The following is a 19,480-nucleotide window of genomic DNA, read 5'->3' as shown; positions in this document are numbered from 1 at the left end:
CAGGCATCATCCTTACTGAGAAAGGCACAGATCTTGTTTCTTGAAGTAAGTGAATTCATTTGTTGCCCGCTGGCTTGCTTGGCTGCAATTTATAATTTGGAGTTCTCTGTTTTGAGGTGGGCAGAGGCCTTTGTAGCTGAAAACAGGAGGAGAGCTCCCTGTCTTTGATCACAACTGACAGATAGTTAACTGATTAATCTAAATAAGGGGACAGGGTTGATCAAGACTTAACAAGCCAAGCATCAGGAGGGAGGAATTGTCCAGAAAACAGAGAATCAGTTTGTTTCTTTTATTAAACGTGGGGACAAGGAAGAGAAGATGGCGATGATGAATGAAGCAGCAGTGCAGGAGATTCAGAGAACTGGAGAGATAATAGAAATTAATGGACACAGAATCCATGGTACATACATTACTTTCATTGGAGTACCTGTGAGAGGATTTTTAATGGAACTCATGTAAGAAAAGATCCGAAGTGGAGTGCAGATGGAAGCTACTGTGGAGTCCAGGAAGAGATTTGAAGAAGTGGTGGAGGAAAGCTTAGGGAAGGCTGCATGGGTAACAGAAAGTTGGAAGAGATGTCTTAGTATATGGGAAGAGGAAAACCAGGTCAGGAGGGACCAGAAATAAAAGTAAAAGTAGTGCTAGCATTATATGTTAACTATGTGGCAGGCTGTAAAGAAGTAAGAATGGATGGTACGGATAAAACAGAATCTGAGTCAAAACTGATTTGCACAAAGATATTAAAACAGATTCTCCTATGATAAGGCTGGAAGTCTGCTAGAAACCCTTAGGTCAGATTTACCTAGAGAACTCTGTATTGTTATTAGAAAGGTAAACACCACAGCAAAGTGTGCCACTATGGGAGATTTCAACTCCCCACATAGACTGGAAAGCAAATGCTACCAATAATGGGTAGGCCCCAGATATTTCTGACACAAATGGACTGCTGATTTCTTCACTGAACACTCACTGAAACAACAAGAAGTGATGCTATTTTATAATTGGTTTTGTAAGTGATGAGGCTATTATAGAAGAACTGATCATAAAATACAACCTTAAATTGAATAATACCAAATTGATTCACTTTGCTTTAAAAAAGAAAGATCAAGAAAAAGTCTGCAATTGTGGTCCCGTTTTGATAATGTAAGAGAACAAGCTAGGGAAGTGCACTGGACTGAGGCACTCGGGGAGTTGAGTGTATACTAGGTCCATTAGTTTACTGGAAGTGGAAGAATCCTACACCTCTAAGATGTTATTAGTAGCAATTTGAATTTCAGTAGTGACTCTTGAAACTTCAGTCTCATTTCCCCCTTACTTTCTCAAGTATAATTATAAAATCATTTATTGCCCCCGACTCCAAATATTGACATTGTTTTGCTTCACTATAATGTCTGTTTTCAGTCTTTCCTCTTTTCCGTCTCCTATACAATATTCCTTTTGATATCCTCTTTTATCCCAGGCAGTCTAAAAACCTTCCTTGTGTTTAAAAAATACAAGACCCAAGGAAATACTTTCAGGAAGATTTTATTTGGATTACAATAACTAGGTCATATTTTGACCTCAAGAGTCATGCCAAAGAATGTATATCCACCCTAACTTCAAATTTACACCAACATAACCTTAACTCTGTGTAAAGCACTTAATTTTCATCTACTACCATCATTGAAATGTAGTCTTTGTAACGAATTTTATTTGTTTCTGGATCTATAGCAGCTGACAGCATTTCTTCCATTTCTTCCTGTGTAAAAGGCTCACCTGCAGGATAAGAGAAATGTCAGCAGTTTGTTTTGATACAGCGTGTTACTTCCAACATATCACTAGCAAAACTAGCACTAGCACTGGTTGCATTCAGAGTAACAACAGTAGAGCTGTAAGTGAAGAAAGGATAGAGACATGTTTATTGGAGCAGTCTATGCCAGAGCCACCACTGTTGCTAATACCAGAGCTATTTAGAGATAGAAAATGGTGAGACATTTCCTGAAAAAAAATCAAAACACTTACTGCTCACCGAACTATATCTCAACACCTAAACAGCATAAACACATTGCCCAGCTACTGACAGATACTTTAGCAGAATCATTTTATTTTCTCCCTACTGAGAGTTTGTATCCATACAGTGCATCACACACTAAAGTTAAACCAGTGCTTCTTAAAGTGGTGGTCCGCGGACTGGTGCCGGTCTGCGAGCCACCAGTCGCTGGTCCACAGCAAGTTGCCAGGAAAGAAAGAAATATATTCGCCGGTCCACAGTGAGTTGCCAGGAAAGAAAGAAATATACGTTCCAACACTTCAGGTGACATCATGTCGTGCGAGGTGAGGAAAGAGAAACAGCCAGTCGCACATTTGTGTAGCGCTGTTACATGCAGTTGCTGCCACCAGCTGAACCGGGCACCGGTCCCTGGCCCACTGGAAAAAAAGTTGCAGATCCGCCACATCAGATAGTTTGAGAAGCACTGAGTTAAACATCTTCACCCAGCAGTAGCTATGTTAGCTGTACTTGAAAGCATATGACATTCTCCCAGGTTTCCTTGCAGATATGCTGACACAGATAAACCTTAAAACCTAAGTCATTTTTATTATATTTATATATGCCATTTTCTCTACTATTGTCCTGTTAAGAATGTCTCCTGTTTTCCAGCACTCTGCAAGAACTTGAGCTTGCAGTTACTCCACTTAGATGTAAGACTCTTGTCTCTGCACTGTCACACTTATGGGATAGAAGTACTCAGTAGAGTGTGAGGGAAAGCTGAATCACTAGAAGATAATGGTCCCTCTTCTCAAAAGATGTCCAGGTGAACTTGAAAGTCCATCATAAATGGCATCAAGGCTAATATATTCCACAGAGCAGGGATGCTGAAAGAGACTAAGCATATCCTCAAGATCTGAGCTCTAAGTAAACTAATCTCTTCTGTGAAGAAGAGTCACTTGGGGCGGGGGGCGGACGGACGACGACACTAGCACAGCGGCACTGTCTTCCAAGGGAGGAAAGGAATCAACACACCAAATCTACCCACCTACTTCCTAGGTCTGCAACGTATTTCCTATTCTGTGATAATGCCAAGTCTGGTTGGAGAACCTTTCAAAGCCACACTGTCAGGAGTACAACTGGGATGTAGGCATTTGGGCTAGGGACAGACATTCAAAAAGCCTGAGGTGGAATTGATTCAATCTGTGCAGGTTAGTCTAACCTGGCTAGGCCGAACCGGTTTGTAACTGCACAGACATCCCCTCTGGAATGAAAAAAATCAGGCACATGCCTGCACTGGCTCAACCTAGAACCCGGAGGGCACTAGAGCAGCCCTCCCTTCCCTTCTATGGTGCTGAGCTGAGGCGGGCTGTGGCCAGGCCCTGGCAGGATGCTCTGATGTTCCCCAACTCCTGAGCAACCCAGCAGGGAATGTTTATCATCCCTAACTCAATGTCCATCAACCCATTAAGAAAACAAAGCCTCTCTTCATTAGTTCAAGGTCTTTTTAAACAGCTTTTCCAAGGAAGGACATTACCAGCTACCTGTTGATTAACTCCAAAGAGCCTGTCTCCCTTTGTTGTCTCCCACAGCACGGACTGTAGCCAGCATGTGGTCTGTTAGCTAATGTTGAGAGGTGTAAAGCAGAGGGAAAGGGAGAATAATCCTTGCTTAGTAGGGAGAAGCCAGGCAGATACTGGCAGTCTCTGCTAGAGCTCCAGTGAGGGAACAGAGGGGAGGGGGAATTCCTACTTAGCAGGGAGTGGTGAGGAGGAAGTGGGGGGCAGCCTGCAGTCTCTGCCAGAGCTCCAGCCATGGAGCAGAGCGGAGAGGCCAGCCTTGCTGTAGAGCAGAGAGCCCCACCCAGCCCAGAGAGCATGCTGGGATGCTGGGAGTCTGGTTTATCTTAAACCAGCAAGGGGTCTGGGGCAGACATTGCATAAACTGGTTTGAGCCAAATCAGTTAAGTCTGATACTTCATTCAACCAGGTTTATCTCAAACCAGTTTCAGCCATTTTCAAATTGGTTTATGTACACTGAACATCTGTCCTGCTACAGGTTTAAACCAGTTTCTGATTACTTAAACTGGTTAATGTGTGATGTCTGTCCCTAGCCTTGGGGCTTGACCACAGAGGGTCAAAACCCAGAGGATTAGGAAAACACAAGATCATGAGAGTAAGGGTCTAACAAGAGTCAGGAGAGGAGGAGGGTCAGGAGGCAGTGATCTGTATGGGAATAGGACACAGGCAGAATCACAAGCCAGGAGTCAGAAACAGGAAGCAGGAAGCCAGATCAGAGTCAATACCCAGGGGGACCAGAATAGGCAGTTATAGCTATATGGGAGCAAGATAAGGGTGATCACCAAGATAAGCCAGGAGCCAGCTGTCAGAGGCCAAGAATCTGGAAGCAGAAGGGGTCAAGGAGCCAGTTTGGAATAAACAGTCAGCAACCAAGAACCAATAGGAAGCCAGAAGGCCAACAAGCAGGACTCAGGGAACAGGAAACCAGGAACCAGCAAGCAGGACCTAGGACACTAGGAAAAAGCAGATAGGATCCACAGACTGGGAAACTAAGAACAAGGACTCAGAAGGCAAAAGCTAAACAGAGAACCCTCTCTTTTGTTAAGAAGCCTACTGAGCCCTGAGAAAATTGCCACTTACAATCAAGCCGCTATGCTCATGCAGGCAACTGTGACCTGAGGGTAGGTAGGCCACTAGCAGCCAGGGCACAGTACTGGTCAGTCATGCTGCTGCTGAAGTGTTTGGGGACTGCCCATTCTCCTACAAACTTGGCTATAGCCACCCCAAAATTCCCTGTAGCCCCCAGTTGGGTTAGGAGGTTGTTTTGGGCTTGAAATGGGTTGGGATTGTTTTTAAAGGCAGTGCCACTCTTTTTTCTTGTAAGACTTGGCAACACTGGTTTCCTCTTAGCCACTGATCAGCCTGCTCTCATCTGCTGCAATCTGTTCAGCTTCCCTTCTACATTATTAAGCTACCTACATGAAGAAATGCTCCTGTACCTTATGACAAGGCAGCTTGCCCCAGACGGCTTCTTGCAGCTCTGTAACTCTTGTCTTTATCTCCCTCCCAGCTGCACCTAGGAGGTACAAACAGCTGCACTGTGCTCCACAGCCCTAGAACTGGCTCTGTGGCTGTCGTGATTGCATATATGGCTCCAGCACATGGCCACGAAGGGGACCTGAGGCCCCACCTTGCTGTCCATCTGGAAGCACATGTGCAGCTGCTGCTGCCACAGAGCCAGTGCCGGCTGCTGCGGAGTCCAGTGCAGCTGTTTGTAGCATGCCTGCCACTTGCTGCAGCTGCCCAGAGCCTAGCCTGGCTGTGGTAGGCAACCGGGAAGCTGCAAACTGCTGCACTGGGTTCCCCAAGCTGGCTTTGTGGTGGCAGCAGCTGCACGTGCATCTTGGGATGGACAGCAGGGGAAGGACCAGGGTTATGCTGGCCCAGACCTCTTTCCGGCTGTGCACCCAGAGGCACACATGCAGCCAACACCACGGAGTCTGTACCAGGGCTGAGGAGCCTGGCGCAGCTTTTTGCAGCCTCCTGGCTGCCTGCCACAAGCTTTGGGCAGCTGCAGCAGGCAGTGGGCTGGCTGCAAACAGCTGTGCCAAACTCTGAAGGCCCAGCACCAGCTCCATGGCAGCAGCACGTGCACATGTGCCTTGCAGCGCATGGTGAGGAAGGGGCTCCCCCACCGTCCACCCAGAGCCATGCATACAGCTGCTGCCAGCAACAAGGATCAGGCCCCTCACGGCTCCCTCCCCTCCGGCATGCCATGCCAAGGCATAGGTAGATGTTGCAGTGCTTTTGGCACTCCAGCCAAAAACGTTGCCAACCCCTGCTTTAGTTAGTCACCAGGCTGGTCAAATCTGGCCAGAAGCCTCCAGAAGGGGCTAATTCTCTGCCCACTTCCTGTCCCTGGAGTGGCTGCCCAGGGTAAGCTGACCCTCCACTCACTGTGTATAAATCCCTGAACCAGAACAAGAAGTGTCTAGGCAACAGGTCTCAACCTGATAGTGTAACTGTAAAGGTGTGTTTTGGACCATCAAGTAAACCATAGCGATCATGAGACAGGTTGGCATAGGCATGGGGGAGGGGGGATGTGTGTGAGTGCCTCCATGCATGTGTATGTGTGTGTGTAAGAAATAAATATTTTTACAAAAAAACCCCCATGATGGTTCCTCTGGCTTGGCCCTCTCACTTGACCCCCAACTCCTTGACCCGGCTTGCTCTAAGACCAGGGGTTGGCAACATTTTGGGGCAGAGTGCTAAAAACACCCGCAACCTTGACTTGTAAGATGTTGGCGTGCCAAAGGCAGATGGTGGGTGAACTGCAAGGGGCCTGAACCCTGTTGTGGCAGCAAAGCCCTGGCCTGTTCCCTGCTGTCCACCTTGAGGTGCATGTGCCAAACAAAATGCCTTTTGCATGCTATGCTCTGGCACATGTGCTGGGGGTTGCCTACCCCTGTCCTAGACCCTGATCTCAGATTGATCTACTGAACTCCTGCCCTGCCACCTCACTTGACTTTAGATTCATCCTGCCTCTGACCAGCACCTTGATCCCTGAATGGCCCCAGACCTGGCTACCCAGGTCCTAGCCTGACATTGCCTGCTGCTCTTTTCCTCTTAAAATAACAGGGGTCTTTGACCCTTATTACAAAGTCATAAAAATTCAGCCAAAAATTGTTCTACATTACAATTTTCATCCACGTCATTCCCTTGTCATTCATGCTGTGATTAATACAATTGCAAAATACAGGTTTCCCTCGCTTTACGCTGTACATGAGTTCCTGGAAAACGGCACATAACTTGAATTCACATAAAAGGAACCCACTTTACAATGTAACAGAGGGATACGTTCCAAGACCTCGACTATACTGACCCAGACCCATTTCTACCACTTTTGCAAGGCAATTTTGGTACTCACCAATAGCAGGCAGTACACACAAGCACAGAGTGGCAGTGAATGTTTAGTTGGTGTGAAGAGAGGGTGGTGAAGACTTCATTGATCGACCAGGGAGAGGGGTATGAGATAAGTTAGTGGGACACTTAGAAGACATAATGGGGATGGCAACTACAGAAAAAGGTGTCACAGACAATGAGTAAGGAGCACAGACCCACACAGGAGACTATATTTTGGTGCATGTCACTCCCACAATGCACCGCACAAAGCAGCTGACTGCAGGCTTCCACCGCACCAATCGCATAAGAATGAATTTACCTCGCATATAACAGATTTTTTATATAAAAAGGATCATCGCATAAGAGCGAATTCACACATACAGAACCTGCATAAAGTGAGGGAAACCTGTATATGTAATGTGTGGAGGGACCTTATTAACAGAATTATTAATTTGTATTTTATCATGTCACAGATACACAAGAAAGGATGCAGTCAGGGAAATAAAATTATCTTTATCTGGAGAATTCGCAAATCAGGAGTTTTTGTTCTGCAGTTTTGACTCACCTAAGTCCTGTGGAAAACACGGAACCTACTCATGTGAGTATGGGGAACCATGTTAGGCCTGTATATGCACTGTATTTTCTCACCTATAACGTGCCCCCAAATGAAACATGAACCTTATTTTTGGAAGCCAGAATGTAGAGAAAAAGATTTTTCCAGAGTCATGGCCAACTGTGTGACATAAAATAAGTTTTCCTAGAAAGAAAGTCACCATGATGTGTGGCATCAGGAACTTCCTGGTGTGACAGACTGCCTCCTGTAATGCCACACTTTTGGGACACTCTGTTTCCAAGAGAACTTACTCTATGTCATAAGGTTAGGCCCCAGCCTCTTGCAAGCAAATCTGTAAGTAATTCCTGTATATAAAGTGTTGTTTCCATATCACAAGCCTCATCAAGATATTACTAGCAGCTTAGTTTATGCTTTAGGCACAATCTACCATGCTTAGCCAGTAGTTATAGCTGGGAGAGGGTTAACACAGGATTCCACTCTTTCAGTTTGCTGAGCAGACACAAGCGGCAGCCATGTTGGCAGCTGCATGGCATGCAGGGTATCTTCAGGCATAGGCAACTGGTAGGGAGTGCACGGGGGTGCATGTGCCCCCCGAAGGGACCGGTGCCCCCCCGAAGGCCAACACTGATGCTGTCAGTGGGGCTGGTGCCCCCTGACAGGGCCGCCATCGTTGACGGCTTCTGTGGGTGCCACCCCAGATTCAGGAGGCACCAGTCACTCATGTCTACAGGAATGCCCCATTTCCAGCCAACAAAATAGTTTCCCCGCTTAAAAAACCTGCCCCCCCGGCCAATTTGGGGTAAAGAGGTGCAAGCTGTATGTGAGAAAATATGGTAATCCATGATAGGCTACCATGATGGATAAAATATAAAGGCATCCTCAAGGCACCACATACTTGTATACAATTATTTTCATACAGACCAGTTTTACAAAATAAATCAAAGAATAGTTTACCTTCTTCAGTCATGCATTTGATTAATTCCTGTTTTGTAAGATATCCATTTTTATTCTGATCTAACACCTAAAACAGAAACGGAATAAAACTTTGGGTTTTTAATCTCACTGCTTTTCCCCTTAAGAGATATTTTAAATTTGTAGTTACAGACCTCAAATGCATGCAAAAGAACATCTTCTGGAATAGGCCGGTATCTGAAATTATTCAATTAAAAGAGTTAATGGTATGATTTGCAAAGCTACTATACTAATTTGGAAAGATAAATCCTAAACATTAAAGAAAAAGGGGACAACTGCAGACAATCTAGGGAAACTGACTATGCACAGTTTAACAAATTCCTGTTTGGTTTTACTAACAGTTTGTATCCTGGTGTCTTACGATTATCTTGTACTCTGTTTTTGCTTCAACCACAGGCAAGTTTGTTCTCTATGCCTGGGTTGGGTATGCGGACTATCAAAACTTGATATTTGACTAGTTCAACCTAGCCAGTACAGTGCTAATGCAGGGGTGGGCAAAATGAGACCTGCGGGCTGGATGAAGCCAGTCAAGCCATTCTATCCAGCTTGCAGGGCCCCTAAAAAATTTAGAAAATTAATATTAATCTTCCCTAGGCACCTGTCATGTGGCCCTCGATGGCTTGCCAAAACTCAGTAAGTGGCCCTCCTCCCAAAATAATTGCCTGCCCCTGTGCTAATGGATGCACCAGGAAATCTGTCCTGCCCAGGTGGGCTGGAAATTAACAACAGGTCACCTAGTAACTACTCTGAGGTAAAGAAAATGGGGTGGCGGGAGGGGAGGTTCTTGTTTATCTACAACCATTTATCTCTTGGGCTATCTATACTGAAGTGTAAGTATATTAGAAAACTTTGCAAAGCCTTTGTTTCGTATGCTTCAAATATAATGTTCCCCTGGAGAGATCAACTTTAAATCAGCATGCTTACATAGTTGAAGCTCTGGAAAAAGCCATTACTAAGCTAACTGGAAATTCAAGTTGGTCCTAAAATTGTTGGCTTCTGTGAAGGGGTAATAGAGAAAGTTTTGATGCTCAGGGTGAGAGAGGCCAAAGAAAGAGTGCTGGAGACAGCTTAGACCTAGAAAACATGAAATGTGCAGGTCCTCCATGCTGGGATCCAAACACAACAGCCTGGTTTATATTTAAGATCATAGCTGTGACACTTAAGACACAGTTCTATCCTGCAAATTGTGTGTGCTACAAAAATATATCCACTACAGGACAATTTAACCAAATTGTGCAGACATTTCACCTGCAAAAATGAACGCCACTTAAGTCAATAGGAAATCTGTATGCAAACTAACTTAGAAGCATTACATATAATACTATGGGGTTTCTTAAGCTTTCAGTAAAAGACACTAACACATTTCAATAATAAAAATTCACTAAAGATAATATTTTACAATAAAAGATAAATTAAAATGCATCCAGGCTCTGTGTAAATGCAAAGATCATTGTGTGCCTCTGAATAATATATGGCCTTCTTATTCCAGACATATCTACTAACCTTTTAGGCAGCTAATAATGTATATTTACTATACATGGCAGTTATTTTGTTAACACAAATATGCAACTGATTTATGATATTAGTAGAAACACACTGTGCCTATCAGTAAATGAAATTCATATATGCAAAAAACTAAAGATGAAAGGTCTTTATTCTGATATAAAATCTCTCCAGAGATATACAAGATCAGTTAGATGAGGAATTAATTCTGATTCACACTATATAAAACAGAAATATCATGCTATCATAATTCACAGTAATTGTAAACTATGAAATATTACAGACGTTGTTTTGGGGGATGTAGAACAATTACATTTAGACTAAAGCTAAATTTCCTTCCAATATCAAACTTAAATCAAACCCCCTTCCCCCACAAAAAACAAACATGAGCATAATTAATGTACAAAATCATCTCCATCAATCTGAAACAAGGTATACCACATATGGGTCTGGTTTCAATTACCTTTTTTCCATTAATACTTTAGTCATCATTGGAAGAAATTTTTCTAAATGAATATACCCAGTAGGTTCTTCTTCTTCTACCTAAAAATATAACATAAGGTTAGATAAGGATAGCAAATACAAAACTTAAGTGATTCATTAAAAACGTAACAAAAGAAACAGAATAGCTTGGCTCATGCATTAAATAATGGGGCTAGATTTTCTCATCTTAAAGCTAAAACACAGAAGAGAAACAGTTGTACTGTTTCCCCAAGTGGCCACGAACAAAAGTGGGTGAAGGGTAACAGCTAGTCAGACGTAGATAAGGTGACGATATGTCATGATTTGGCTGGGACACTCCTGGATTCTGTAGGTCGGCCAGTTGATTGAAAATCCTGGGCAGGAGTGCAGTGGGGAGGCAGAGTGGCATGATGCACCAGGCAGGTGGCTGGGTAGGCCCTGCTGCTCCTATGTGGGAGTAAAGACATGCCACATGTGGGCAGGGTGACGCCTGCTCCAGTTTGCCCACCTTGGTCCTACATAGGAAGCAACGGTGTCTGCCCGGCTGCCTGGCTAGTGCCCCATGAGTCTCCACTTCCCTGCCAGGCTCCAGCCCAGGACTTTTGACCAACCTGCTGGGAATGAGCTATGGAATCCTGGAGTGTCCTGGCCAAGCCGAGATGTCTGGTCATCCTAGGCATAGGTGAGATAGAAATTGAGCTCCTCCTCCCTGGTGTGAAATGGAAGCTGGGGTAAAGGTTACTGTAGGAAACTGGGGTAGAAGTGTCTTACATCCCCATATCCTGGAATAAACTGAAAACTCAGGATTTTGAATTAGACTTCCTTCCCTAGGCTCCCTTGTCAAGTGGCACAGTTCCCACCACCCCCATAAATAGCACTGAATGAAAAGACTGAAACTAATCCTAAATAACTTGCACACTACTTCTGATCTTTAAAATGTTTTACAAACATAAGCTAATTATCATAAAGCTACCTTGATTTATTATACCTGTTCCATGGACCAAGAAACTTAGGCAGAAGGACAAAGTAGATTTAATTTCAGCCATTAGTGGCCAACTGCTGATATAGCCATCTCCACCTGTTCAGACTCCTACCATAGACAAGAATATATGAAATTTGCACTTGTGGAATACATCCCTGGTTGAAACCAGGGTCGACTCCACCAGTCCAAATTACAGCTTTTCTACACTAGTGGTTTGCAATGGTCTTGAAATTATGGCAGATTCCCAGTACAGCCAGCATCTTACTAACTGTCTAAAACTATAGAACAAGTTATTTTCTAAACTGAATTTAAAACACAGTACTTTGTTCCCAGTTGTGTACTCAAACCTGTAGTTTTCTCTCATATGTTCTATAAATTGTTACTATATGCTGTTGTTAGTGATAACTTCTGACTTTGTACAGTATGCATCATAAACTGTGAAGCCAGGAAAAACTGCCACAAAAAAATTCAGCATTTAATAAAACATAGCATACATCTCTTTTTGTATGTCAGACTATTTTCTATGAATTATACATTTTATGCCCCTTTCCTGAAATCAGAGTAGGAAGCTAGGAAAATGGAAAAACAGCTTACATTTGAAGTGAAAGTCTATAAAATGATTTATTCTGAGCAATGTAGTGAAACAGAGACTTACTGCTAACCTGGGCCCTGCTTCCCAAAAGACTTATGCATGTACTTAACTTTAAACATGTGAACAGTCCCATTAACTTAAATAGGACCAATACATACACTAAAGTACATATGTAAATCTCTGCAGGATTTTAATCCAGTCTATGATGATATCCAAATGACAGCTGTTTTAAGAATGTTTAATCTTCCTTACTGGAATTTCTCAGACATCTAAATAGTATATAGCCAGAAAATTCATATATACAGCAATCTTAAAATTGTGAGTAATAAATGTGTGTACACATTTCTGATAAACTATCATATTTCACTTATTACAATAACCCAGATTAAAAGCCAGAGAAACAATGAGGTTAACATTATGCCAGGAGAATACTAAATGATAAACAATTAAGAATTCAAAATCGTTCAGGATGAATGCTTGAATTTTACAGAAAAGAACTGGGTTTTGTTCTCAAACTCAAAAGATAGAAAAACTAGTATTTAACCAAGAGAATGTTCAAAAAGTGTGATGTAATAGCCTTTTTACATTTAAGTTAACTTTTTTGCTGCGTGATCAACTGATTTTTTTTTTGCTTTCATACCACACTCATTACTACAGCATCTATGTGAAATACTTGTGACAAAAAAATATAAAGGGAAGAGCTATATCCTAGATAAGATGCATCAATGCGTCAATGTTACCTTCTACAATCAATTAATTCAAAATACTTGGATGTTTGTTAATGGGTACTATCTATGGAGTTATTGTATAAGATGTTTTAAAGGTACAGTATATCCTTCAGGATCAGATTATTGTGTTCTGATAGTTTAAAGATAAACAGGGCCGTCAAAGGAGAGGCCAAAGAGATAGATTGTCTTGTTCAAAGAAGTCTGAAAGGTTGGGAAAAATGATAAACAATCCTAGAACCAAGAAAAGGTTTTTCCAACCACCCAAATATATTAATAAAAGATTTGCTCTATACCAGTGATGCTCAACCTCCAGTCTTCAGGCATCTGGCCCATGGGACTCCCCAAGGGTTCGGAAATTGGGTGGTGGGGGAGCAGTAGAAATTAATACAGCCACCCTCCCCCACTGCCAAATTCCCAACCTCCACAGTGGGTCAGAGCCAGGTCAAGCCCCTTCCCCTCCATGGGACCAGGTTGAGTCTGCATGAATCCCTTTTCAAGCCATCAGGGCTGTGCTGGGGCTGCATGAAGCCCCCTTCCCCCTCATGGGGTTAGGCTGAGGCTGCATGAAGCCCCCTTCCTCCTGTGAGGCTGGGCCAGGGCTGACCTGCCCCACATTCTCTTCTGCACAGCTGGATGGTGCCCTGAAATGCCTGTCCAGGGTGCCAGATTGGAACCACCAACTGGATCTGGCTCACAGACAGTTGGGGCATTGCTCATCCAGCCTGCTGGGAAAAAAGGTTGAGCAGTACTGCTCTACATTATAAAGGGATAGAGGGATTTATAGTAGGTTTTTACAGCATGATAAAAAAGTGAGAGAGAAGATTTTTTGTGGGTGATTTCTTTTATTGGACCAACTATAAAGTTGTGAAGGCTATAATTTTGCTTTCAGATTTTTCCCGGATCATCACAAGTACATTATCATCTCAACACTAGCATAAAAAATAAAAGAGTTTTTTGTCATTCATGGGTGTATGTTGTAGCTGTGTTGGTCTAAGGAAATAGGCAGACAAGATTCTTTGGGTGAATTTGATATCTTTTATTAGACCAACTTAAATAGTTGGAAAGAATTTCTTAGCAAGCTTTTGTGTTTAAAAACCCTTTGTCAGGCTGAGGAAGCATCTGCAGTTGACGTGTGCTCTTCCTAGATGGAATGAATAGTAAAGAGGCCAGAGGTTGGTATGCATGCAAGAAAGGCAGTCAGTGAAGATGTAAATTGAGGAGTCAGTGAGTGAGAGAGAGGCTGGGGGCTAGGGAGAGGGGGGTAAATGTAGCAGGTAAAAGTAGAGAGGTACCAAGGGAGTCAGATGTCAGGCAGGTTACAATGTGTCATAAATCCGATGTCTATATTTAGTCCATGGTTTTTTGTATCCAAGAGGTTGATGAAGTGAAGTGCATAGGCTTGTCTGTGAAAAGTATTTTGTAAGTTCCCTTTGAGGATTAGAACTGAGAGATTGGAGAGAGAGTGGTTTGCTTGTGAGAAATATGCCTGTACATATTATTGGGTATTCTTGTCTTTAATAGATTACTGGTGTGCATTCATTCTGGTGTGCGGTTACTGTTTGGTCTCTCTCACATATTTTCCATCAGGGTATTTGGTGCACTGGATGAGATATATTACATTTCTGGAGGTGCAGGTGTAAGATCCAGGAATGTTGATGGCTCTGTTGTGGGGTGTAGTGATTATGGGGGTGGTGGAGATGTGTTGGCAGGTTTTGCATTTCTTGTCATGGCACGGGTCTAGATCCATTTGGTGTGTTCTGGGCCATAGTAAGTTTGCTTCTGGTGATGAGGTTAGCGAGGTTCAGTGCTTGTTTGAAGGCTAGGATGGGTGGTTCTGGGAAGATCTCTTTAAGAATTGGGTCTCCTTCTAGTGTGAGTTGCAATTGTTTGAGGATTTTCTGTATGGATTCGAGGGCAGGGTGATATGTCATAACCAGTGGTGTGCAATTTGTGGGGGGGTTTCTTCTGTACTGCAGCAATTCTTCATGTGGTATCTGGGTGGCTCTTTCAAATGTGCAATCTATCTCTCTGGAGCAGTATCCTTATTGAGTGAAAGCCTTTTTAAGATTAGTGAAGTGGCAATCCTGGGTGTTCTCCTTAGTGCAAATTCAGTGATATCTGAGGGCTTGGCTGTATATCACAGATTTCTGATATCACAGGTATCAGATTCACCCAAAGAACCTTGTCTGCCTTTGTCATTTAGGAACATCAGAATTTTCTCCCAAAAGAAATACTCTGAATTACATCGTAAGTTTTGATCCCATACGGTCCAAAATGGTTGACTTTAGGGAAGCATAGGTGCATGCAACCTTGGCTCCCTGGGCCTAATAGGTAGTCTGGGCTTCCCCAATTAAGTAGGGTGCTAACCTAGTAATCCATTGATCCACTCAGCTACCCCTTGCATCCATCTGGGTCTGGGGTGCCCCACTGCCCTCCAGGCTGGGTTTTACTTGCTACAGTAGTAGCAGCAGCAGCAGAATAAAGCTCTGCTGTTCCTCTTGCATCCTTTGCTAGAGCTACTGTTGCTGCTACAGCTGAAGCTCCTCCATCCATTTTTAATACTACTTCGGGGTTTATTCTTTTGGCTGAGACCTGAGCCTGCGCACATTCTCCAAGAGTAGGAGGTTGACACCTCAGGGGCCCCCCTCAGCCAGGCTTTTGCTCCCCAAACATCTCTTAGCAAGCCCCAGTAATAAACAAAATCTTTCAAACTGGCTAACCTTTACTCCTTGGGGCATTTCTAAGCACACTCCAGTAATATACAGTCTTTTAATAACTAAAACAAAGAAACAAAAAAAACCCAGCTTGTCATCTTGGACACTGAGAAGGGCCCCCTGTGGTTCCAAACTTCAAACTACAGCAGCGGTTCAGTTCCCAATCTGTACTATGTGTACCACCAGTGGTACACAGACAACCTATCAGTGGTACGTGTTAATAGATTTATTATAATTACTTTATATGACAAAAAATTGCTGGCAGTACTTAAGGTTGTATTGTTTTAAATTGGTGGTATGCAATCTGTCACAGTTTAGGAACCACTGCACTACAGACTTGCCCCTCCTCCTAACAGAGCTGTCTTCCATTCTGGTACTTCACCCCTCCCTCTGGCTCTGATTGCTGGGTTTTTTCATTCCAGTTCCTCTTTAGCCTTCACACAGCTGCAACCCCTCAGTCAGGCTGGCTGCTTCCTCTTAAGGAGACAGGCCACCCTGGATGCTAACAGATGTAATGTTTTGCATGAGATCAGCCCCCTGAAAGCGCTCCACAGCCATGCCCTAACAGAAGTGCATGGCTGCAAAACACTTTAAAATTGTCCAATCGCACAACACATTAACTGGTTCAGATAAAAGTGCTCCAAAGCAGAGCACCTTCATTAACTTCTGTAAGTCCCTGTGCACCCATTTCCTACCCATGCTGTCTGCTGGTTGGGTGTGGGAAGAAGGGAAGGAAGGGAGCAGAAGCAGTCATTAGAATCAGAAAGTAAAAACATTTCTCTCTCTCTCATACACACACACACACACACACACACACACACACACACACACTCTCTAATATTCCCCTGCCAAGCCATACATACACAAAATTTCTCTCTCCAAGCCATACTCACATACTCTCCCTCCCAGCCACACACTGGGCTGCTACTATTCCATTTCACAAGGAAGCATGTGCTGCCCCCAGCCTGGGGTGAGCACAGCTTGCAGAACACTGCAGAGGTAGCCCTGCGGGGTTGCTGCTGCTGTACCCAGTGAAGCATGCTGAAGCCCCACTGTCCCATCTCCCCCTGTCTTCACACCCCCTCTCATCCTGCAGATAGCACCACAGCTGGGGGTGGGGGGGGAAGCTAGGGGAAAGAGGCTGTAGACAGGCAGCCTTTCTCCAGTAGATTGGCTTCAGTCAGGGGGATGGCCTGGCCCCAACCGAGCCATGGGGTGGGGAAGGGGACATGGCTCAGCCTCATGGGGAAGGGGCATGGTCTGGCCCCAACCTGGCCTTGAGGGAGGGAAGGGGACGTAGCCTGGCTCTGACTGGGCGCTTCGGGTTTTGGAATCTGGTAGGGGGGAGAGTGTCCATATTAATAGCCACTGCTTCCCTACCATCAAATTTCCTGACCTGTGAGGAGCCTGGGGGCCTGATGCGATGGCTCCATGGGCTTAATTTGGCCAGCGGGCCAGAGGATGCACTTCCTGGCTTTAAAGCATTCTGGCTGCATTAGAAAGTACCTGGAAACAGAAACAAGCTTCTTCATCCAACCCCTTCAGTGCAGAAGGTGGCTTGAATTTAAAACTTTGCTTTCCTTCTGTCAAGCCTGGTAAGAGAGAATCTTTAGCTAGAAAATGAAGGTGTTCTATGCCACACTCTAAATAAAACAGTATCTTCTCCCATTTCAGGATTGTATATTTTAATGCTGAATTCACTGCAAAGGTGCAATAAAATATATGGCAAAAATTAAAATCCTTCCCATGACCTGACAAGTATTCAATAAATCAAACTGTTTTAGGCTTCACACATATTGAGGCAATGTCTAGGGCAGAATATTTTATGAAGTCCTTATGCTTCAACTAGCTGTTGGTCAGGAAACCAGAGAGACAGAGGAAGAAATATGGTAACTATTTATAGGAAATGTGAAGAGATAGCCTATATTAAGCAGAGCAAACAGTAAGCAAGCCCCAAAGGGCACAGAAAAATGATATGATACATTACACGTGAAAGCCAAAATCATTAGCTTGATTATGTGCAATGTTTAGCACCTTCACTTTCTGTTTAAATCAGTGGGTGTTATAGCTGCTCAACACAAGGCAGAATGTGCTCCTAATTCTCAGACTGGATGGAAAAAACATTAATGGCAGATATCCTCTCCAGAACAGAAACATGTGATGTGGCATACAACATAAAGTGTTGAGCATTGCTGCCAGATGTGTTGCTCATTGTTTGCCTCATACCCTGATAAAGCACTTCCTTGTATAAGAAATATTTAATAACTGATCTTGGAGACAATACTGCAAGTAGGTGAGCAGCCTCAATTCTCACTGATCTCAGAGTGAAACACCCATGCAATCACCAGTGCCTAAGGACTAGCAGTCCTGGGCTTTTCTATGCAGATAAATGCAGAAAGACTGGGGGAAAAGTCCTTTCTAGATTTGGATAGATGGTGCTGATGGGCAAGATTGGTGCATTTGCTGTCAGCCATTTAATCATTCAAAGTTTTGCAGATATTTAAGTTGTCCATTTCATCCTTCTCCTCCTCCCTTGTTCCTCCCAATCAAGGTACCTGTCCTTCACCCAACGTAGTGTTTCATCTTCGTACCACCTGCAAAAAGATGAGGTGGGAAATGTCTGTACAATGGCCCTGCCCCTTCAAGTTTCTCTACAATGGCCCTGCCCCCTGTAGAATGGCATCCTAGCCCTTCCTAGCCATCTGTTAGGAAGCTAGATAAAAAGCAGGAACTGAGACGTGGCAATTATAATAGAAAAGTAAGTATTCAAATAAAAAAATAATAAAAATGCCACTGGACTGATATTACCAATGAAAGTTCTTCAACCTGCCCTAACAGGGAGTAAAAAAATTGCAGCATATCACTATCACTGAAGTCTGAACACAGACTTATAGGATGAAACAACTACAAGCAGACCTGGACAGGTTGGACATCTGGGCACAAAACAACAGAATGCAATTCAACAAGGAGAAATGCAAAGTGCTGCACCTGGGGAGGAAAAATGTCCAGCATACCTACTGCCTAGGAAATGACCTGCTTGGTGGAACGGAAGCGGAAAGGGATCTTGGAGTCCTAGTGGACTCTAAGATGAACATGAGTCGGCAGTGTGACGAAGCCATCAGAAAAGATAATGGCACTTTATCGTGCATCAGCAGATGCATGACGAACAGATCCAAGGAGGTGATACTTCCCCTCTGTCGGGCGCTGGTCAGACCGCAGTTGGAATACTGCATGCAATTTTGGGCGCCACACTTCAAGAGGGATGTGGATAACCTGGAGAGGGTCCAGAGAAGGGCCACTCGTATGGTTAAGGGCTTGCAGGCCAAGCCCTATGAGGAGAGACTAGGGCACCTGGACCTCTTCAGCCTCCACAAGAGAAGGCTGAGAGGCGACCTTGTGGCTGCCTATAAGTTTATCACGGGGGCACAGAAGGGAATTGGTGAGGCTTTACTCACCAAGGCGCCCCTGGGGGTTACAAGAAACAATGGCCACAAGCTAGCAGAGAGCAGATTTAGACTAGACATTAGGAAGAACTTCTTCACAGTTAGAGTGGCCAAGGTCTAGAATGGGCTCCCAAGGGAGGTGGTGCTCTCCCCTACCCTGGGGGTCTTCAAGAGGAGGTTAGATAGGCATCTAGCTGGGGTCATGTAAACCCAGCACTCTTTCCTGCCTATGCAGGGGGTCAGACTCGATGATCTATTGAGGTCCCTTCCGACTCTAACATCTATGAATCTATGAATCTATGAAATGAATAAGTTTGAAATGATTTCTTATCTATAACAGTGGGCCCTAAAGAAGCAGCTTTGCACATTCACATTCATTGCTTTGGGAGTTTCTGGAACCTCCTGGCACCTATGTCTCGTGGTCTGCAGAAGCTCCACTTCATAACATGAAGCATTCAGCACCCACTATAAACAGAGGTGTAACTTCCATCCCTGACAGCAGTTTGTCTGCAACAGTAAAAACATTAACTGTTCTATCTGTTTGTTAGACATCTGATGGGTTAAAACATTTTCTTTTGTAAATAGTTATGCTGCAGGATATAATTACCCTCTACATCTGAAC

The 19,480-nt window shown here is 43.9% G+C and overlaps 1 protein-coding gene across 2 annotated transcripts in view; it reads right to left on the bottom strand.

Moving 5' to 3' along the window:
* Nucleotides 1-1,508: 1,508 nt before the first annotated feature.
* The window catches only part of EFCAB2 (EF-hand calcium binding domain 2), a 52,838-nt gene continuing 34,866 nt past the window's right edge, over nt 1,509-19,480 (bottom strand). For both annotated transcript variants that reach the window (XM_019500638.2, XM_006273130.4), the window contains 4 exons: nt 10,401-10,480; nt 8,569-8,611; nt 8,417-8,483; nt 1,509-1,755 (listed from right to left, as the gene is read on the bottom strand). In XM_019500638.2, coding sequence (XP_019356183.1) covers nt 1,640-1,755; nt 8,417-8,483; nt 8,569-8,611; nt 10,401-10,480 — 306 coding nt within the window. In that variant the 3' untranslated portion in view covers nt 1,509-1,639. The remainder of the gene's footprint in view (nt 1,756-8,416; nt 8,484-8,568; nt 8,612-10,400; nt 10,481-19,480) is intronic.

This window comes from Alligator mississippiensis, chromosome 1, assembly GCF_030867095.1.
Source record: "Alligator mississippiensis isolate rAllMis1 chromosome 1, rAllMis1, whole genome shotgun sequence".
Lineage (NCBI taxonomy): Eukaryota > Metazoa > Chordata > Crocodylia > Alligatoridae > Alligator > Alligator mississippiensis.
The sequence above is the reverse complement of the archived record's forward strand: the minus strand, read 5'-3'. Positions and strand labels throughout refer to the sequence as shown.